The sequence below is a fragment of the Narcine bancroftii genome, chromosome 1 (assembly GCF_036971445.1).
Source record: "Narcine bancroftii isolate sNarBan1 chromosome 1, sNarBan1.hap1, whole genome shotgun sequence".
In the NCBI taxonomy this organism is placed as follows: Eukaryota; Metazoa; Chordata; class Chondrichthyes; order Torpediniformes; family Narcinidae; genus Narcine; species Narcine bancroftii.
Window position 1 is genome coordinate 480,589,350 of NC_091469.1, and position 18,786 is coordinate 480,608,135.

The following is an 18,786-nucleotide window of genomic DNA, read 5'->3' on the forward strand; positions in this document are numbered from 1 at the left end:
AGACCACTCTCCTTGATGATGCTGGGACAGCAGAGAACAAAGTGCAGTGGAGGGTAAAGAAGAAATGGAAAGAGAGAGGGGTGGAGGGAGTTGCCTGATACAAGGACAATCTCCCCATGCACAGCCTGACCCGTTGACTTCCTCCAGTCGCTCATGATGGCTCGAGATTCCAGCCTGCTTCTCTGGGCTGGCATCCAGCCATTAAGCGTCTGTCTTTCCGGATGGTTCTGCGCTCTATGTTACCAAACTGGTGCTAACAGCAGGGGAAAATATTTTTTCAACTTGTGACTTCATGTCACCGCTAAAAAAGCGTTCTGATAATTGAGCTTTTCACTTAACTCGATTTTGGATATGGGGAAACATATGGTATTTATTTTGCTTGAAGGAAGAGGAGAGAAGAAAGTCATTTTCTCACCCTTGTGATAATGAATAGAAAGTTGGCTTTGTGGGTGTGTACAAGGAAAGATGTGTTACTTTATGGTGAGCAGAAAGTCCCATTCCTATGCTCAGCATGCCTTTAGAAGATTGGATGTGTACATGGATATGAGGGGGTTGGAGGGTTATGGGCAGAGAGTGGGAGGGGGGAAACCGGCACGGACTCGAAGAGCCGATATGGCCTGTTTCCGCCCTGTAAATTATATTTCCTCCATTTGCCCTTGCCCTCTTTGCCAACAAAAACAGGATTCCCCTTTTCTTCACCCACCAGCATCCACATCCAATATATTATCCTCTGAAATTTCTGTCATCTACAACTGATCCCACCACTAGACACATCTTCCCCTCTTAGCCTTCTGAAGGCTGTACTCCCTTGTCCACTCAACCCATGGCACCTTCCCCTGTGAACACAGGAAGTGTCCACTTGTGCCAACACCTCCTTCCTCACCAACATTGTAAATCTGCAGGAGTCATCTACTGCATTCGGTGCTCCCATTGTGGCCTTCTCGACATCAGAGAGACTGGACCGGACAAGAAAAGCTGCTGGACTGTATAATAATCTCAGCAGAGTGCTCAGGGGTGGTACGGCTCAGCTAGCAAATGTTCTCACCGACATCTTTAATATCTCCCTGAGAAACGCTGTGACCCCAACGTGCTTCAAAGCCGCCACCGTTGCCCCTGTGCCAAATAAATTGTTTGTTACCTGCCTCTCTGACTCCATCCTGTCGCACTCACATCCATCGCTATGAAGAGCTTCAAGAGGCTCGTCACGGGGCACATCAAGCACCTGCTGCCCCCTTACTGGACCCCATGCTGTTCGCATATAGATCCTACCGCTCCACAGACGATGCCATCGCCACCACCCTGCATCCAGCCCTCACCCACATGGAAAATAAAGATCCATGTTCAAATGTTGTTTATTGACTTCAGTTCAGCATTGAATATGTTCATACCTCAGAACCAGATAAGGAATTTGGCCTGCTGGGTCTAAACACCTCCCTCTGCAATTGCATTCTTGACTTCCTGATGGGGAGAGCTCAAGCAGTCTGGATCAGTAACGGCACCTTCAAGATCATCACACTGAGCGTGCCCCCCCCAAAAAAAAACTAGGGCTGTGTGCCCAGTCCACTTCTTTTCACTCTGCTGACCCATGATTGTGCAGCTGAACACTCCTTGAACCACATCATCAAGTTTGCTGACATCGTGACAGTGGTGGACCTGATCAGTAAGAACGAAGAGGCAGCATACAGAGGCGAAGTGCAGACACGAACAAACAGGTGCAGAGCAAACAACCTGTATCTGAACGTTTTAAAAAAAAAGAGATGGTTGTTGACTTCAGGAGGGCCAGGGAGATCACACTCTCCTGACCATTGACGGCTCTACCATTGAGATTGTCAACAGTATCAAATTCCTTGAGGTGCACCTGGCAGAGAATCTCACCTGGTCCCTTAACACCAGCTCCATGGCCAAGAAAGCCCAGCGGTGCCTCTACTTCCTGCGAAGGGTGAGGAAAGTCCATTTCCCACCCTCCATCCTCACTACATTCTACAGAGGATGTATCAAGAGCATCCTGTGCAATTGGATCACCACCTGGTTTGGAAGCTGCACCAACTTGAACCTCAAGACCCTGCAGAGGATAGTGAAGTCAGCAGAAAACACCACTGGGGAACCTCTTCCGAGCATAGAGGACATAGACTACACTCGAAGTGGGCGGAAAGCAGTAAACATTGTGAAAGTCTCAACACATCCCGCATGTAAACTGTTCTCCCTTTTGCCATCTGGCAGGAGGTATCGTAGCACTCAGGCCCTTGCATTCAGAGTGGGAAACAGCTTCTTTTCCCCCCCCCCCCCCCCCCCACCACAAGCCATCAGGCTCCTGAACTCCAGGACAGATGTGCATACTGCTCCATGGTCTTTCAGTGTATACGCCTTAGTACCTTAACATTTTAGTGTATTAACTGCTCTCTTAACTTCCATCTATGTAAATATGCTCGGTGGTCCTGGAGAACATGGTATGAATGATAAATCAAGTTGACGCAACTTGGACTGGGAGCTTGCTTCATTGGGCACCTTTGTTCTGCCCATATCAATGACGAGGACCTCCATGCAGCCAACCATTTCAATTCTGCGCCCCACTCCTGCACCAACATGTCTGTCTATGGCCCAAACCAAGGCCATCCATAAATTAGAGGAGCAACATCTAATATTCTGTCCTCATTCTTTTTCAGTCTAAGGCCTACTGGTAACAATGACTGAGCAATATTTTCAAATTAAAGGCAGCTCTGTTTATTAAAAAAAAACATCTTTATCAAATTTAAAATATTTTATTTAACATTTTAGAAGTTACAAAAACACTGCAAGCATATAATGAGCATTAAAAACTCCCAATCACAATCAAATCTCAAGCCACTTTCATGAGATCCTTGTTCCTGAAGTTACATCACCAGTTTCCACATCCTTGCTTGAAGAAACAACAAGCAGCAAGAAGACAGAAAACGCACACTTCTGAATTGGTCTGGATCTGTCTTGAGTGGAAGTCTGATGGGAATTATGACTGAGCGCCAAGCCACTTGTATTGAGAGACAGCCAGATGACCTCAGTAGTAAAACATGAAACTCTGCAGACTGCGTGGTTGAAGTCAAAACTCAATGCTGGAGAAACTCAGCAGGTCAAACAGTGTCCTTTATGTAGCAAAGGTAAAGATACATCACCAACGTTTCTGGCTCTTACCATCCAAGAGGACTGAGACATCAGACCCACTCTGACCTCATGGATTGGGAAGTCTCTGTGGCTCACATGTAAACGCACCGTGGCCCACTGGTTGGGAAATACTAGTACAAGTACTCTCCAACTGGATGGCATAAACATTGACCTCTCCAGTTTCTGCTAGTCCACTCCCTGTTCTCCCTCTCTTCCCCATCCCTCTGTCTCCTTTCCTCCAGCCCTTCATCCCTTCCTTCTCCATTAACTGAGCTATCCCCCTCCCTCGTTTACTGCCTCTTATCCACCTCTTGTCTATGCTCCTCCCCTAACCACCCCCTCCCCCCATTTTATTCAGGCACCTACCTATATTTTGTTCATACCTCGAGGAAGGGTTCAAGCCCGAAATGTTGGTTATGTATCTTTGTATTTGCTGTATAAAGTGCGAAATTTGACCTGCTGATTTTCTCCACCATTGTTTTTACTACTTTAACCATAAACTTGTCCAGGATCAAAAGATCTGTCTGGACTCTGGAATTTTTTTTTTGCTTAAATTGTAACTAGATATTTATTAATTTATTCTTTGATATCTTTTTTTTATTGGCTTGTCTTATTGTGGTGAATTAATGTAGTTGGTATATCTTGCATACCTATTTGACTGCAGCAAGTAAGAATTTTGGTGAATATTTACATTTTATTTCTGTATATGATAAACTCATTGTTAATACATGCTGGCCTCAACTCACTTCTCTTTGAACTGGAACATACATGGTTTCCCTGTTACCCCACCACCCTTTTGAACTTTATCCAGCCTCCATTCTTGTGAAGAAAATGTATGTCTACAAAAGGATATTTCCCTGTTAAACTTGATGTTTTCAAGTTGGAGTGTTTTATGAACCTCTTGTAATGCATGCTTTTTTTTTCAAATTTTCTCTTTTCTTTTGCTTCCTGAGTAAAGAGGTAGCTCTGAACAAAAATAGTTTTATAAATCAAAACATTTATCCTTGTTACCAAGGGAGATTGCTTGCCAGGGGTGTACTCAGCCGTGATATATTGCCCAGGAACTTTTTTCTGCGGTAAAGGCAAGCCTGTGATTCAGGATATCTTGTTAAATTTGAGTGTTAGTTTGATATAACACAGTGGCAGAGAAAGTACAAGATATTAATTATGTATATATTGTCCACCGGTTGAAGGGCAGCCAGTATATTGGCATTTAAATGATTGCCTGGTGTTTAGCATTAAGTATTGAACCATAGAACATTACAGCACAGAAAATAGGCTCTTCTAGTCAGTGCCAAATTATTAATCTACCTTGTCTCACCGACCTGCACCCATTACATATCCCTCCCTTCCACTCCTATCCATGTATCTCTCAAAATATTTCTTCAATGTTAACATTGAACCCTCATTCACCACTTTAGCTGGAAGCTCATTCCATACTCCCACCATTCTGAAGAAATTCCCCCTCATGTTCCCCTTTCACCCATGACCTCGGGTTTGTATCTCACCCAAGATCAGAAATGTACTTTATCTCCACTCATCATAATTTTATATTCATCAAATCTCTCCTCATTCTTCTACACTCCAGCAAAATAAGTCTTAATCTGTTTAACAGATCTGTTTAACTCTTTCCCTGTATCTCTGTTCCTTAAGTTCCAGCACTCTTAAATTTATTGATCCTTCCCTGTCGTTAGGTTGCCAAAATGGCACACAATACTCCAAGTTTGGCCTCACCAATGTCTTGTACAACTTTACCATAACACCTCCTATACTCAATACTTTGAATTATGATGGCCAATATGCCAAAAGTTTTCTTTACACTATCTACCTGCAAAGCTATTTTCAGAGAATTATCTGTCTGTATTCCCAGATTCCGCTGTTCCACTGCACTCTTCAGTGCCCTACTGTTTACTTTGTATGTCCTACCTTAGTTTAACCTTCCAAAATGCAACGCCTCACACCAGCTGGTCCAGATCCCTCTGCAAGCCTTGAAAGTCCGCTGCACTTCATCTGCAAACTTGCTGATCCAATTTACCACATTATCATGGAGATCATTTATGTAGTTAACAAACAGCGATAGACCCAGCACCGATCCTTGAGGCGCACCAGTAGTCACAGGCCTCCAGTCTGAGAGGCAATCATCCACGACCATTCTTTGGCTTCTGTGTAACCAATGTTGAATCCACTTTAATTCCTCACCATGAATACCTAATGACTGAACCTTGCTGGCTAACCTCCCATGTGGGACCTTTTCAAAGGCCCTACTAAAATCCATGTAGACAACATCCACAGCCTTTTCTTCAACCTTTATGATATTCTCCTCAAAAAAAACTCAAACCTCGCCCTCAGGTAGGCTATTTCTTATCAGTCCTTGATTACCTAAACTATCTATCGTATATCCGATCTCTTAGAATGGCTTCCACTACCTCCTATTGATGTCAAGCTCATGAGCCTATAATTTCCTGGGTTATTTTTGGAGCCTATTTTAAAGAATGGAATGATATGAGCTACCCTCCAATCCTCCAGTACCTCACCTGTATCTAAGGACATTTTAAATATTTCTGTACTAGCCCCAAAACCAATCCCTGTGACACCCACAGATCACTACCTCCCTATTTTAAAAAAAATTATACCTCCTTTTTGTAAAAACACAATGCTTGAGAAACCCAGCAGGTCAAGCAGGGTCCTTTATATAGCAAAGGTAAAAATACATAACCAACATTTTGGACTAGAGGCTTCATCAAGATATTAATTTTTATCTGTGCTATATAAAGCACACTGCTCAAGTTTCTCCAACTTTGTGTTTTTACTTCACCCAAGGTGTCAGCAGATTTTCATATTATTACCTCCTTTTTGTTTTGCTTATTAACCAAACCTCAATCCATGCCAGTACATTACCTGCAACCCCTTCCGATTTCACCTTGTTAACTTACTGTGTTGTCATCTTCAACTTTCTGAAAGTCAAAATACACCTCATCAACTGATTCACTCTCTTCTACTTTGCTCAGGGCCATAAAAATACATTAAAAAAAAAATCACTATTTCTGCCCAATGCCTTTTTTAATACAATAAAATCCCTGGTGTCCAGCAACTATGGGGATTGGAAGATGCCGGATAAGTGCACCTTCCGGTTGCTTGAGACTCACTCTTACAATGCCTAACTAATACACCTGCATTAAGAATAAACAGTTTAAAAGATTTAAAAAAAATTCTATAATCTACTTACACAGAAAAATCTTCACTTGCATGAATAGATAAACCTTAAAGCATTTTACTTTTCAGTCACATTCTTTGAAAACATTTAACCATTGTTGCATCTGCAAATTCCTCCCCCTCCACAGAGCCGCTTGAAAGACGAACATTATTGAATAATTAAACCCACTCTCCCCTAAGTTTACAGATAAAGCCTCTGACTTGGGCAACTCTTCCTAGGCAGGGATACAGAGATACTTTAAGAGTCATCCCAATGGCAAGTGGCATCAGCCAGGTCTTCATCCTGGGCAATGCCATTTTATTCAAGCACAACTTTATTCAAAGCACAACCAAGGCACTCCGCTGGCTGAATATTTGCTCCTATATTTACCAAAAGTTTACGTGTTATTTCAGAGAACAACTAATTTTACATTTAATATTTTAAACTTGTGCATTTTTTACCAATCATTTTAGTCTTATTTAAGTTTTTAAAATTTATTTTCCTTTTTTTTGCCGGTTGCTTGAATTCCGGATACCAGAGGTTTTACTGTACCTTATCGTCACTTTAAAATTCAACATTTTTCATACTATATATTTCTGTTGTAGTTTCACTTTGTCTTGTTTAAGTTGTAAGATTATATTTGCAGTAACCGTTCAATAATTTTGGAAGATGACAGCCATTCCACCTACATTCAGGGAGATTGGAATACCAGAAAATGGTCATTGTGGTAACTTTTCTGTAATTGAAAACTGTATCATCTGTACATGCATTGTATTGCATGGATGGGTTCGAGGGGTGCAGCAGAAAGCAAGCTCCAAGACTCTAATCACAATCATCAATGATCTATATTGAATAATCATTTGAACAATGAAACAGTGCAACGTCTCTCCGGTTCAAGCACTCACACACTCGTGCCGACTCACACCCAACCATGGGACCCGTCGGGGAAGGAAGGGGCTCAGTGGGAGGCAAGAGCGGAAGATTCCCTGAGTGTTAGACCCTGAGGGAAACTGTGCCCTTGCATCAAGGCTACCCATGGGGATTCCACAGCCTCCCCAGAGAATACGGACGACTGTGTCTCTGCTCCAGTATCTTTGTGCACCAAGATACCCTGGCTAATCTTAGGGAGCACAGTGCCCCATTACCTGTGGTCCTCACGGACAGCATCCACCATAATGACCACAGTTGGGCAGGGAGCAGGAGCATTGCTGCGTGGAAGAAAAAAGAGAAAGAGCCTGCTCTTGCTTGAATATGTCCCACTCTATTGAGCAGGGGCCACTGATAGTACCTGAATTTCTCACTTGGCAGAGCAGGGGCCAATTACTGGGGCCAGCCAAAGACAGTGCATGCTCAGGCTTGTGGGCGGACAGCGGGGTGTGACTTTCGATTAAAGGAGATCACTGATTGGCCACTGGTGCATTCCACCCCCTTAAAAACCATAGTGGGTTGATCCAACTGTGGACACCGGTGATGGCAACATCTCCCCAGTTTCCCCTCCCTTCCTACCTTGAGTGGTGATGGGGAGAACAGACTATAAGTGATTTTATTGGCTCCCACCTGGGTTCTCTGAGCCCAGGAGCAGTGCAAGTTCTTCTGGGCTATTGGTAGAGCAGTTCTCCACCATCACTGATCCTTTGAGAGGGGGGGGGGGGTACTCGTGATGAACCTCACTGGCAACTTGTAGCACTGTCGGAGTGGTGTGAGGGCGATGGAGCCAAGTGCCTGGGCAGCACTTCTGCTCATTTTGGGGCAGCCTTGCTGGTCCTGCACCGTGTAATTGGGGGCCCGAGATAGCCAGGGAGAGTTGAGAGTAAAGGCCAATTAAGGGTTAAAGGTTCAAAGCCCATAGCACTCCACTCCGCGGTCGTGGTGTTTGGAGGGTTCTCTGGGAAGTCATCACCAGGATGGAAGTGGGGAGCTCTGGAAAAGAAAGAGTGGGGTGGTGCAGGGTAGGCACATAGACTGGGGAGAGCTTGTAAACAGGTCAAGAGATAAAACGCAATCAAAAGTTAAAAGCCACAAGCAAGTGTGTAATGTTCAAAGGCAAAAGGGTATGACACATTCATAATCAGTTCAAGTATTTACACAGAGTGGTTCCAAGCTGCCTGGTGGCACTTCGGAGACAATATCTCTGGGTGATGACGCCCTAATAGAGATTTCTGGAGTGTTCACGTCGAATAGGCAATGATGAAATGCACTTCACCACAGGGATCAGGATGTTTGGAACCCAGGTGTCTTTGTCTGTCTCATGTCTCTGGAGTCTTCAGGCCATCTAGGATGTTGTGGATCCCTGTGGGAAGAGCAGAGGGGAAGAAGAACACCGTCGGTGGAAGGGGGGCTGCAGGAGCTTCTGCACTGGTTTTGGGTCTGACTGGGAGAGAAGGTAGCTACTCCCGTTTGGTGAGCTTGCTCGTATGGTGACCTATGAGCTGGTCCTGTACTGGGGGCGTAAGCCACACCGTGTGCTGCTTGACTGCTGCACTACAATTTTGGCTTTCCTCGGCGGCTGATGTGGCTGGTGCATCCAAATCCTTTCGGATTTGTCAGGCTTGTGGATGAGGGCCACCTTGTAGGAGTGGTGTGAGGGCGATGGAGCCAAGTGCCTGGGCAGGGGAGAGGCTCCCTGGATTGTCGGGTGTTAATTTAAGTGGTTCACCGCATCCAGCAGCACGCTTAGTCAACCTTTGAGTATGTGGTCAGATGTTAGCACATTTTTTTCCTTAAGTAAGCCGTTCATCCGTTCCTTATGCTTGGGGGTGGGAAGGTATGTGCAGAGCCATGAGGTCCCCACCTCAAAGGCCCAAGTCTGAACCCTTGTGCTGTAAAATGAGAGCCCTGGTCTGACTGAACCTCCTATGGCATTCCATAGATGGAGGAGAGGTACTGCAGGCCCCGTATGGTGTTGTCCTGGTTTGCCTTAGCACAAGGCACTACAACCAGGACAGCTGAGTAAGTATCAACCGTAGTCAGAACATAGGCTTTTGTTTGTTGGCGGGGGAGGGGGCCGATGTAATCTATTTGCCAGACTTGTATTTAACCTCCATCAAGAGACTTTCTTTTGCTCTTCTTCCAATAAAATTGACAAAATTAAAGGTGAATGATCCGATAAAACTCGTGCTTGATACTCAACCCTTTGTACTTATGTTGAAATTGTGTAGAAATTAGAAACATATCTATTCATGAATATGTTTTGTATCAAAATGAATAAAAGGAATAATCCCTTTCATTGGATGAATTCTTCTCCAAATAGCCACTAGATCCATATCTTTCATTAAATCTATTGCTATTTTTGCTACTTTATTTTTTGTCATTTTATCTCCTGATCTATCCACTTTAGGGTCTAAAGCAAAATTAAAATCTACCCCTGATATAACTTTTCCCTTGGCATTTGATAATTGCATAAAAACACCTTGTATGAATTTACCATCATCTACATTTGGTGCATACACATTCATTAAGGTCCATTGTTCAAGTAAATCTGACAATTTACTAAAACATATCTTCCAGCTACATCTACACTAGTATCTAATATTTTTACTGGTAATTTTTTTGTGTATCAATACTGCTGTACCTCTGGCCTTAGAATTAAATGATGATGTCTCTTTTTAATTTTCTTTTTCTGTCAAATGTGTTTCTTGTAAAAAGACAATGTTTCTTGTAAAAAGGCAATGTCTACTATAGTTTCTTTTTCATATATACTAATAATTTTGTCCTCTTTATTTGGTTCTGTATCCCATTAATATTAATACTAATAAAATACAACTTTTCAGCCATCAACTTCCACTAAATCCATTAACCATCCATCTTTCAACTCCCATTCCTCTCACATTTAAAACACTTATAGTATATTTCACAATATAATTATATTTAGGTGTATTAAGAAAGATAAAGAAAGGAAACACAGAAAAAGATAGAACTCCTCCCTGCACCCCCCACCAAAGGCGTACATTATTGATAATAGTCCTTGCACCCCTAATCTATAGGAGTTGTGGTCGAGATTGCTGAAAAGTGTCCATAAATTTCTTCATTTCTGTTGTAGATATACGTCTCTTTCATTTTCTCCTGTTCCTTTAGTCAAAACACTCTGTTCTGCGTACATTTCTCGTTCTTCTTCCTGATCACTGGAGCTGGAGGCCTCTTCAGCTTTTTTTAAACTTGTCCTGTGCCAGGCGGCCATTGTCAGGGGAGACCTTGTACAGCGATGTCCAAGGTCTCCTCAGCTCCAGGCCTGTCTCCTCGGGCTCCTACCTTCCGGACAGCTCCAGGATCCTTCTTCAAGGTGCCTCTCTTCTTTATCTGTTTCCCTTTCTTGCTCGATTTCTTGAGAAGTAATATTTGTTTTATCTTTCTTTAGCGGCATTCTGCGTTATTCTGTAGGCCTTTCGACATCTTTTCTTCCTGGTTTTTTTTTAATCACTCCAGCATTTTTGGACTTTTAAAAAAGACATTTTTGGAGAGAGAAGGGATTCCAAGTGTAACCCCACGCTGTCACGTGGCACACCCCCAAGCCGTCTTTCATCTTGACGGGCCAGACTGGGCTGGTGAAAGGGGAGACTCTCTATCTGACCATCCCTTCGTTCACAAATGCCTCGATCATTTGGGCTATTTCAGTGGTGCCTCCGGGGACCCAATGCTGGGGGGGGTGGAATCAGACAGGGGAGGGTGGATTGGGGATGACAGGGAGTGTCCACTTTGCTGCCATGACCATGATGGATACCCAGGCAACCCTAAAGGTAAATTTACCTTTGTTGGTTTTGAGTGTCTGCCCCACAGTACATGCATGCCAAGAATGCACTCAGTAGAGGCTGTCAACAAAACCAGGAAAGGCCGGGAGTGGGGTGGGGGACTGATAGAGAGGCACAGGGTTATTTCCTTTGCTGGGATAATTGGGCCCCCGAACCCCTATAGACCTTCTCACCCTGAAACCCCTCAGAGGTTCTGGGGATGATGGTGTGCTTGACGCCAGTATCCACTAGCACTAGCCATTTCTGTGTGTTGCCCTTATTCCAGTGTAAGCACACAGGAATGAATGGCCTCAGGTCACCCGAGTGGGACAGGGCCACTGTGGATCCACGGGGTCCCTGGCCTCCTCCCTATCGGTCAGGGGTGCATGTTTCCACACAGTGGTGGAGGGTGAGATGTAGGGGAGGGGATTTCGGATGAGGAGGCATGGATGGATGGACAACGGGTGCTGTGGCTCTTCACCGCCTTCTCATAGCACTCCTGCCACATATTAAATGATGGTGGTGAGGCCATGAAAGAAGGGACGATTGAAGCTGATCTGCCCTGGTGCGCAGATCAATTCTTTTCTGATGTCTGCGCCTCAGATCTTGGGCTGAGGTTTTGGGGGTTCCCCGCGCCTGGCCTCCAAGCAGTGAAACTGCGCAGAGTTCCTCCGGAGCACACCGAGCTCCAGATGCTTCAGCCCTTCCACAATGTCTTGCTGGACATCGTCCCGAATAGGGATAGCACCAACCCCCTCAGGTCCGGGCGTGCAGTGTTGACCAGGTGTACTGTGAGGGCTGGAGTGATTTGGGCATCTTCGGGGAGGCCATTGGGGGCTTGATCGTTGTACAAGCAGGTGATTAGGGCTCATTCCCTGGTTTTGTTGACAGCCTCTACCGAGTGCATTCTTGGCATGCATGTACTGTGAGGCAGGCACTCAAAACCAACAAAGGTAAATTTACCTTTAGGGTTGTCTGGGTATCCATCATGGTCGTGGCTGCAAAGTGGACACCCCTTGTCACCCCCAATCTACCCTCCCCTGTCTGTACCCCCTCATGCTGTGTGCCGGTGGGGATGGCTGGACGAATTCCACTCCAGCAGTGAGGGGAAATTTTCCCATACTGCCGCAGTGATCCAGAGGGACCACCTGACAGTCACCTCGGGGTGTACCCGCAGCGCATTATTGATCGCGTGTGATATGGACAGAGTTCCTAGGGAACTGGCTTCCTGGTGAGAGAGGTGGATGTGGGAACCCTTTCAGGGTGAGTTCTTTCACAGAGTACTCCCGCTCGACCATATCCTAATGGTCCACCCCTGAGTTGCTTGGACCTTCTCCAGATCTCCAACTTTGGGACCCTGGGAGGGGGCATGATTGCGTGTATGGGATCACGTGGTCACTGGGCGAGCCTGTACCTCAGCCGGGGTGCAGGGGAATGGAGGCTCATGTTCTGGCTGGGCCATCTCCGAGTTCTCCAGCCACATATCAGCTTTCCCCCACCCAAGCCTTGGGTTCTGTACCGCGCATAACCAGGGCTCTAACCTTAACTGAGTCAACCTGCCAGCTGCTTCAGCAGGCAGCCTGGAGTTCCCGCACCTTGATCAGCTCATAGGAGGCCTGGGTGTACTTGAACTCCATACAGCCTGCTCAGGTGGTGGCATTCGGTGGGCTTCCTAAGCTGTGGCTTGCTTGGTAGCCACGGCTTCAAGCTGCTCGGCATCCCCGAGTGCTCTTGCAGTGCACCTCAGCAGCTACGTCACACTGGCTCCTCAGGAGCAACGTGAGGAGCCACAAAGCTTGTCTACGGCTCCCCTTGGCACTGGGCAATCCCAGGTCCAGGAGGAGGATGGCCACATGGTCGCCAAGTCCTCGCCCCTGCAGGCCCAGGTACTGCGAACAGTCGACTGGCCAGACGTGTTCTGCCAGTTGACTGAACCCCAGATTGTATCGGGACACCCAGGAATGGCAGGTATGGGTGTCCCTTCCTGTCTACGGGTCCTTTGGTTCCACGTGGCCACCACCATCCACTCTCCTAGCATCACACATGTGACTGCTTCCACAACTTCAGATCGGATCGCAAACACTACCTGCTGCTCTCACACATCTATATCAATCGCTTGTCTGGGTTGCTTTCCCAACATCCTGCTCGCAGCGCCAATTGTATTGTATGGAAGGGTTTGTGGGTAGCAGCAGAAAGCAAGCTCCAAGACTCTAATCACAATCACCAATGATCTTATTTAATAAAATAACCTGTTGAACAATGAAACAGTGCAACGGATCTCCCATTCACTCACATAAGCACTCATTCACTCGTGCTGACTTGCACCCAACTGTGGGACTCGTCGGGGAAGAAGGGGGCTCAGTGCATTGGGAGGTAAGGGAGAGGAATCTCTGAGTGTTAGACCCTGAGGGACAATGTGCCCTTGTGACATGGCTACCCACGGGGATTTCACAGCCTCCCACTCCGGGGAATATGGAAGATGATGACAGGCCCATCCGCACACAAACTCATGATCCCAAACACGCCAATTCAACTACAACGTTATTTGTTTTGAAGGGTGGAAGGAAACCGGAGCACCTGGAGAAAACCCGTGCAGACTCTGGGAGAATGTAGACAGATTAGAATCAGGGTCGCTGGCGTTGTAATAGTGTTCCGCTAACTGAGATTTGAGGGGTAAATGTTTTGGACAGTGGGTGCTGGATTCCCAGAACCTGCTACCAGAGGAGGTGGTAGAATCGGATACAATCATGAGCTTGATTAAGCATGTAGACAGGCACTCAAATAGGCAGGGCATAGAAGGATTCAGTCCATCGGCAAGCAAAAGGGTTGATATAGTGGGCTGAAGGCCTATTTCTCTCCCATAGAACTCTGACTGTGAATTGCTGCCCTAAAAATTTGTGACAATATTCGTGGGATCACTATTGCTACAATTTAATGCTCCTTGATTCCTTCCACTCTTCTACTGTGTTATTTTTAAGTGGAATTATATTTACATTTTCTGTCTCCTCCAGGGGGTGCTAGTATCATCCAGTGCCATATACTGAATGACAAGAGGCACATCGTAACAAAAGACACCAACAACATTGTGGCCTTCTGGGATGTGCTCAAGGTAAGTGCATACTTGTGTCGACTGCTTGAAACTTCATAGGGTCCTGCCAATCAAGTGCAATCAGTGCTGATTGGTCCACGTAGCATGGTTTGTCGTGTTTACCTAATCGTTGTTCATTTGCAAAGAACACAAATTGGTTTCATGTGGAAGAGGCCATGAAGGTTGGACTCTCTGGGTAAGTAACCTGTGCAGCTTTTAATGATCAACGTGCTGGCTGCAAGCTGGCAGGTTTGCAGAGAACTGCAATCTCAGTGCACTACAGCGCAAAGGCCGGGAAAGCATTGGAAATCAAACACGTGCCTCTGGACTCCCCAGTGAAGCTTGTAAGATGCTGAGCCAAGGAGCTAGATCCCATTATATCTAACTCATAAATTTTACTCATTTAGAGGGAAAGTTCCACATAAACTAGATGGCCAACTTTCATCCAAGGTCTTTTTCCCCCCGAAGTTCAGAGTTATAATTTTAATTAAGGGTGATTTAAGGTTTTTAAATTTGTTCTTTAAATTTCACTTTTTTCCCCAAATGTGTTATGGTTTGAAATTAATCTAATAGCCTGAGCTGTAAGGAGATCATGAGGTTGGTCTATGGTGGGGTTTATCGCTGCCTAATTGACACACACATCCCACTGCGTGCTTTGGATAGCAAGGGCAGTGACGCTGCCTATGCATTGGGAACTGCGTGGCTGCCAAAATTTAGTGTGATCGCAAGCCAGTGTGAACCAGCTCAATGAATTTGGTTTTGAGATACTGATGCCTCACCCGCTGAGTTCCACAGATTTTTAAAAAAAACTTTTGGTAGATAATACTCGGTTTACCAAACTGCCTTGCTAAACTGATATCTACTACAGAGCTTGGAGCTTAGCTGACCCTACTTGATGTTTTTCAAACATTCACTTTTGAACTTGTTAAAACTAAATCTAATTGCATCTGTGTTTGTTTTTTTTTGTCTTGGACTGGATGAAATGTCTTTGGAAGTTAATAGCTGTTGAGATGTGATCTGAGAGAGATTAACTGAATATAAATAAAACTTTTTCTGTGAAATCGGTCAACTTGTGGTTAAACATTTTTTTGATCTTTCAACAATTCTTGCAGTCTAAGCTGTGAGCTGGTTGAATGCAAGTGATGAGACTGCGTTTGCAATTGGAACACAGGGCAGTAGACATTGTGAACACTGTCTTCTGTAAAGTGTTTAACAAGGTCCCAAATGGTAGGCTGGTCCAGAAAATTGGAAAATGTGATCTGGATTGAGTTAGCCAATTGGACATAGATTGGCTTGGTGTAGGGAGGCAGAGGATGGTCGTGGACAGTTGCTTTTCAGATTAGAGGTCGTGACCAGTGGTGTACAATAAGGGTAGGTGCTGCATTCACACATTCTCGTCAAAACCAAAACAGGTTGTGTAATGGATAATGAATGAGGTTGTCTCATGATGCAACAGAATCCAGATCAACTGGGCAAAGGAAATGGCAGATGGAATTTTATTCTTTTTTAAAAATTTAGACATACAGTGTGGGAACAGGGCTCTGTCCCACTAGCCCGTGCTCCCCAAAAACATCAATGAACCAATACACCAATCCCCATACAGTTTTGAAGGGTGGGAGGAAACCCGTGCAGATATGGGAGAACGTACATACTCCCTTCAGACTACACTGGATTAGAGTCCTGGTTGCTGGTGCTTTAATAGCCTTGCGCTAATCATACTGCCCCATTTAACTGGGTGAAGTGTTGGATTTACTGAAGTTAAACTAGGCCAGGGCATTCCCAATTCACAGGACACTGGGGAGTGCTGTTGAACAGAGGGGTGGAACTATGCACAGAAAATCCCCGGCAAACCCAGCAACCAGCAAAAGAAATTGAGGAAATAAATAAAAATAAATGAAATAAAAGCTTAAATAAATTTAAAATTGTGAAAGTAAATGTTCTCCAAAGCAACACACAACCCTTTGGTGAAGATGTGAAGCAAACATTCAGCCAGCGGAGCGCCCCAGTCGTGCCCCACCGGCAGGAACCGTTTGAATAAAGTGGCAACGCCCAGGATGAAGAGCCAGCTGAGGCCGCTCACACCTCACCCACAATAGCTGTGTGAATAGTTTCAATAAAGTTGTGTTTTAATAAAATGGCAGCGCCCAGTTTTAAGAGCTGGTCGATGCCGCTCGCCGCTGGGGTGCCTCTCCCACAGTGTCTCCCTATACCTGTAGGTGCCTCTCCTACAGTGCCTAGTAAGAGTCTTTATTCGTATATTAAATAATGCTTTATCTGTAAACTTGGAGAATGGAGGTGGGGGGGCTAATTAAGATGACGGTACGGTTAGCATAGCGGTTCGCACAGTGCTGTAACAGAACCAGCGTTGGGTTCAAATTTAAATTTTGTAAGCTGCGGGAATTACTTGATTAAAGAGAATACATTTTGCACTGTCTTTTGTGTTTTAAATTGTTTATTGTTAATGCAGGTGTATGAGTCAGGCATTGTAAGAATATGTCTCAGGCAGCAGGAAAATTACTACATATCCAGCATCTGCAATCCCTGCAGGTGCCGGATACCATGGGATTTTATTATAGTTCCCAGAAAGTACACATGCAGCTAGGTAAGGTGGTAAAGGTGTATGGTATACCTGGCTTCGGCTGAAAAAATGGAATGCAGGAGTTGAGATGTCATGCTTTGGTTATACAAAACATCAGTAAGATTGTACTTGGAGTATCATGTGCCATTCTGGTCACCATGCTGTTGGATGGATGTGATTTAAGATGGAGAGGGAGCAGAAAAGATTCACAAGTATGTTGCTGGGACTGCAAAGTTTGAGGTATAAAGGACAGATTAAATAGGCTGAGACTTTATTCCTGGAATGTAAAAGACAGAGGGGTGAACTTTGCACTTCATAAAATTAAATGGTCATAGATAGGGTAGATAGTCACAGTTTTTGTCCCAGAATAGAAGAGTCCCAAACTTGAGAGCATAGGTCAGGGGAGCAGAAAGATTTAAAGGGGACTTGAGGTGCATCTTTTGCACACAGAATAAATCGGTACAGGGTCAATTATAATGTTTAACAATTTTTGGACTGGTACATGGAAAGGAGAACTTTTGACCGATTATGGATCAAATGCAGGCAAATGAGATCAGCTTAAATAAGTGTCTCAGTTAGCATGGACGAGTTTGACCAAAGGGCCTGTTTCCTCACTTTACAACTCTGTGAATCTGTTCTACAAGCTCTAATGGCTCATGCATTCCCTACAGGCTTGCAAGGTGGAAGATCTAGGAAAAGTAGAATTTGAAGAAGAAATCAAGAAAAGATTTAAAATGGTTTATGTACCAAACTGGTTCTCTGTGGACTTAAAAACAGGGGTAAGTTCTGATTTATTATTTGTAGTTGTGACAAAATACCACTCTTTCCTTTGTCTGATAATGTGCAAGGTTGCACGAGTTGCCCTGCGAAAGTGGTGGACTTTCTCATTGGACAGTAACAATCATAATACCATGTGCAGGATTTTCACCAGGTAGTGGTGAAGAAATGAATATGTTCAAAAGGAGCATGGAATAAAATTGAAACAAGAAACAAGTTTTAGAAAGAAATATCAAAACAATGTCTGTGTTTGAAATGTAATGTTATGAAATCATTTAGATTTGTTTCAGGAAATAAATAACTCAAAATAACAAGTGGTAGGTAGCTATAGGCCGTGTGTGTGTGTGTGTGTGTGTGTGTGTGTGTGTGTGTGTGTGTGTGTGTGTGTGTGTGTGTGTGTGTGTGTGTTGATAGCTTAAAGCTGTCATTAGGAAACAAATAGCACAACATCTGCCTAGAAGTTGTTCCATCAGATAGATGCAACATTCAGGAACGCCTATTAAACTAACCTACTGGAGTTCTTGGAGGATATTACAAGTGCAGTAGAGGGGGAACAGGAAACTGTGATTTCCAGAAGGTGTTCAATGAGGTGCCACAGAAATCCATAAAATGGGGATGGGAGTAATGAATTGGCATGGATTGAGGACTGGTTGACCAACAGGAGGCACAGAGTTGGGATAAACAGGTGTTTCTCTGGTTTGCAGTCAGTGGGCTTTTGTTGGGATCGGTGCTAGGCCCACAGAAAATTCCACCCTCTGGCTGAAGAAATTCCTCTGTTCTCTGTACTAAGTGGACTCCCTTCAATCCTGACATTGTGCTCGATTCTCCCACCATGGGAAACAACCTTTCTACATCTACTCTGTCCACACCTTTCAACATTCGAAATGTTCCAGAGATTCCCCCTCATTCTCCTAAATTCCAACAAGTATGAACCACTCCTCATATGATAACCCTTTCATTCCCAGAATGATCCTTGTGAACCTTCTCCAACATCAGCACATCCTTTCTTAAATGAGGAGCCGAAAACTAAGTGGGAGAAGCCAATTGTGCAGAGGGCACAGAGCGATGTATGTACATAGATTAAGGGATCTAACAGATGAAGTGCATCCACTTTCGGAAGAAAAATTGTTGATGCAACGAGTGTAAAACTGCAGCATGTTGTTCTGCAGAGGAACTTGGGAACACTTGTGTGTGAATTGAAAAAAGGCAGGTTGCAGGTACCACAAGTAATCAAGAAGGCCATTGGGACTTTGGCCTTCATTACTGGAGGGGTAGAATTTAAGAGCAGGGA

At 44.7% G+C, this 18,786-nt stretch overlaps 1 protein-coding gene across 1 annotated transcript in view; it reads left to right on the top strand.

Moving 5' to 3' along the window:
- The window catches only part of wdr48a (WD repeat domain 48a), a 128,884-nt gene that overhangs the window by 94,249 nt on the left and 15,849 nt on the right, over positions 1 to 18,786 (top strand). The window contains exons 11-12 of the mRNA XM_069933678.1: positions 14,064 to 14,161; positions 17,390 to 17,497. Of these exons, the coding sequence (XP_069789779.1) occupies positions 14,064 to 14,161; positions 17,390 to 17,497 (206 nt within the window). The remainder of the gene's footprint in view (positions 1 to 14,063; positions 14,162 to 17,389; positions 17,498 to 18,786) is intronic.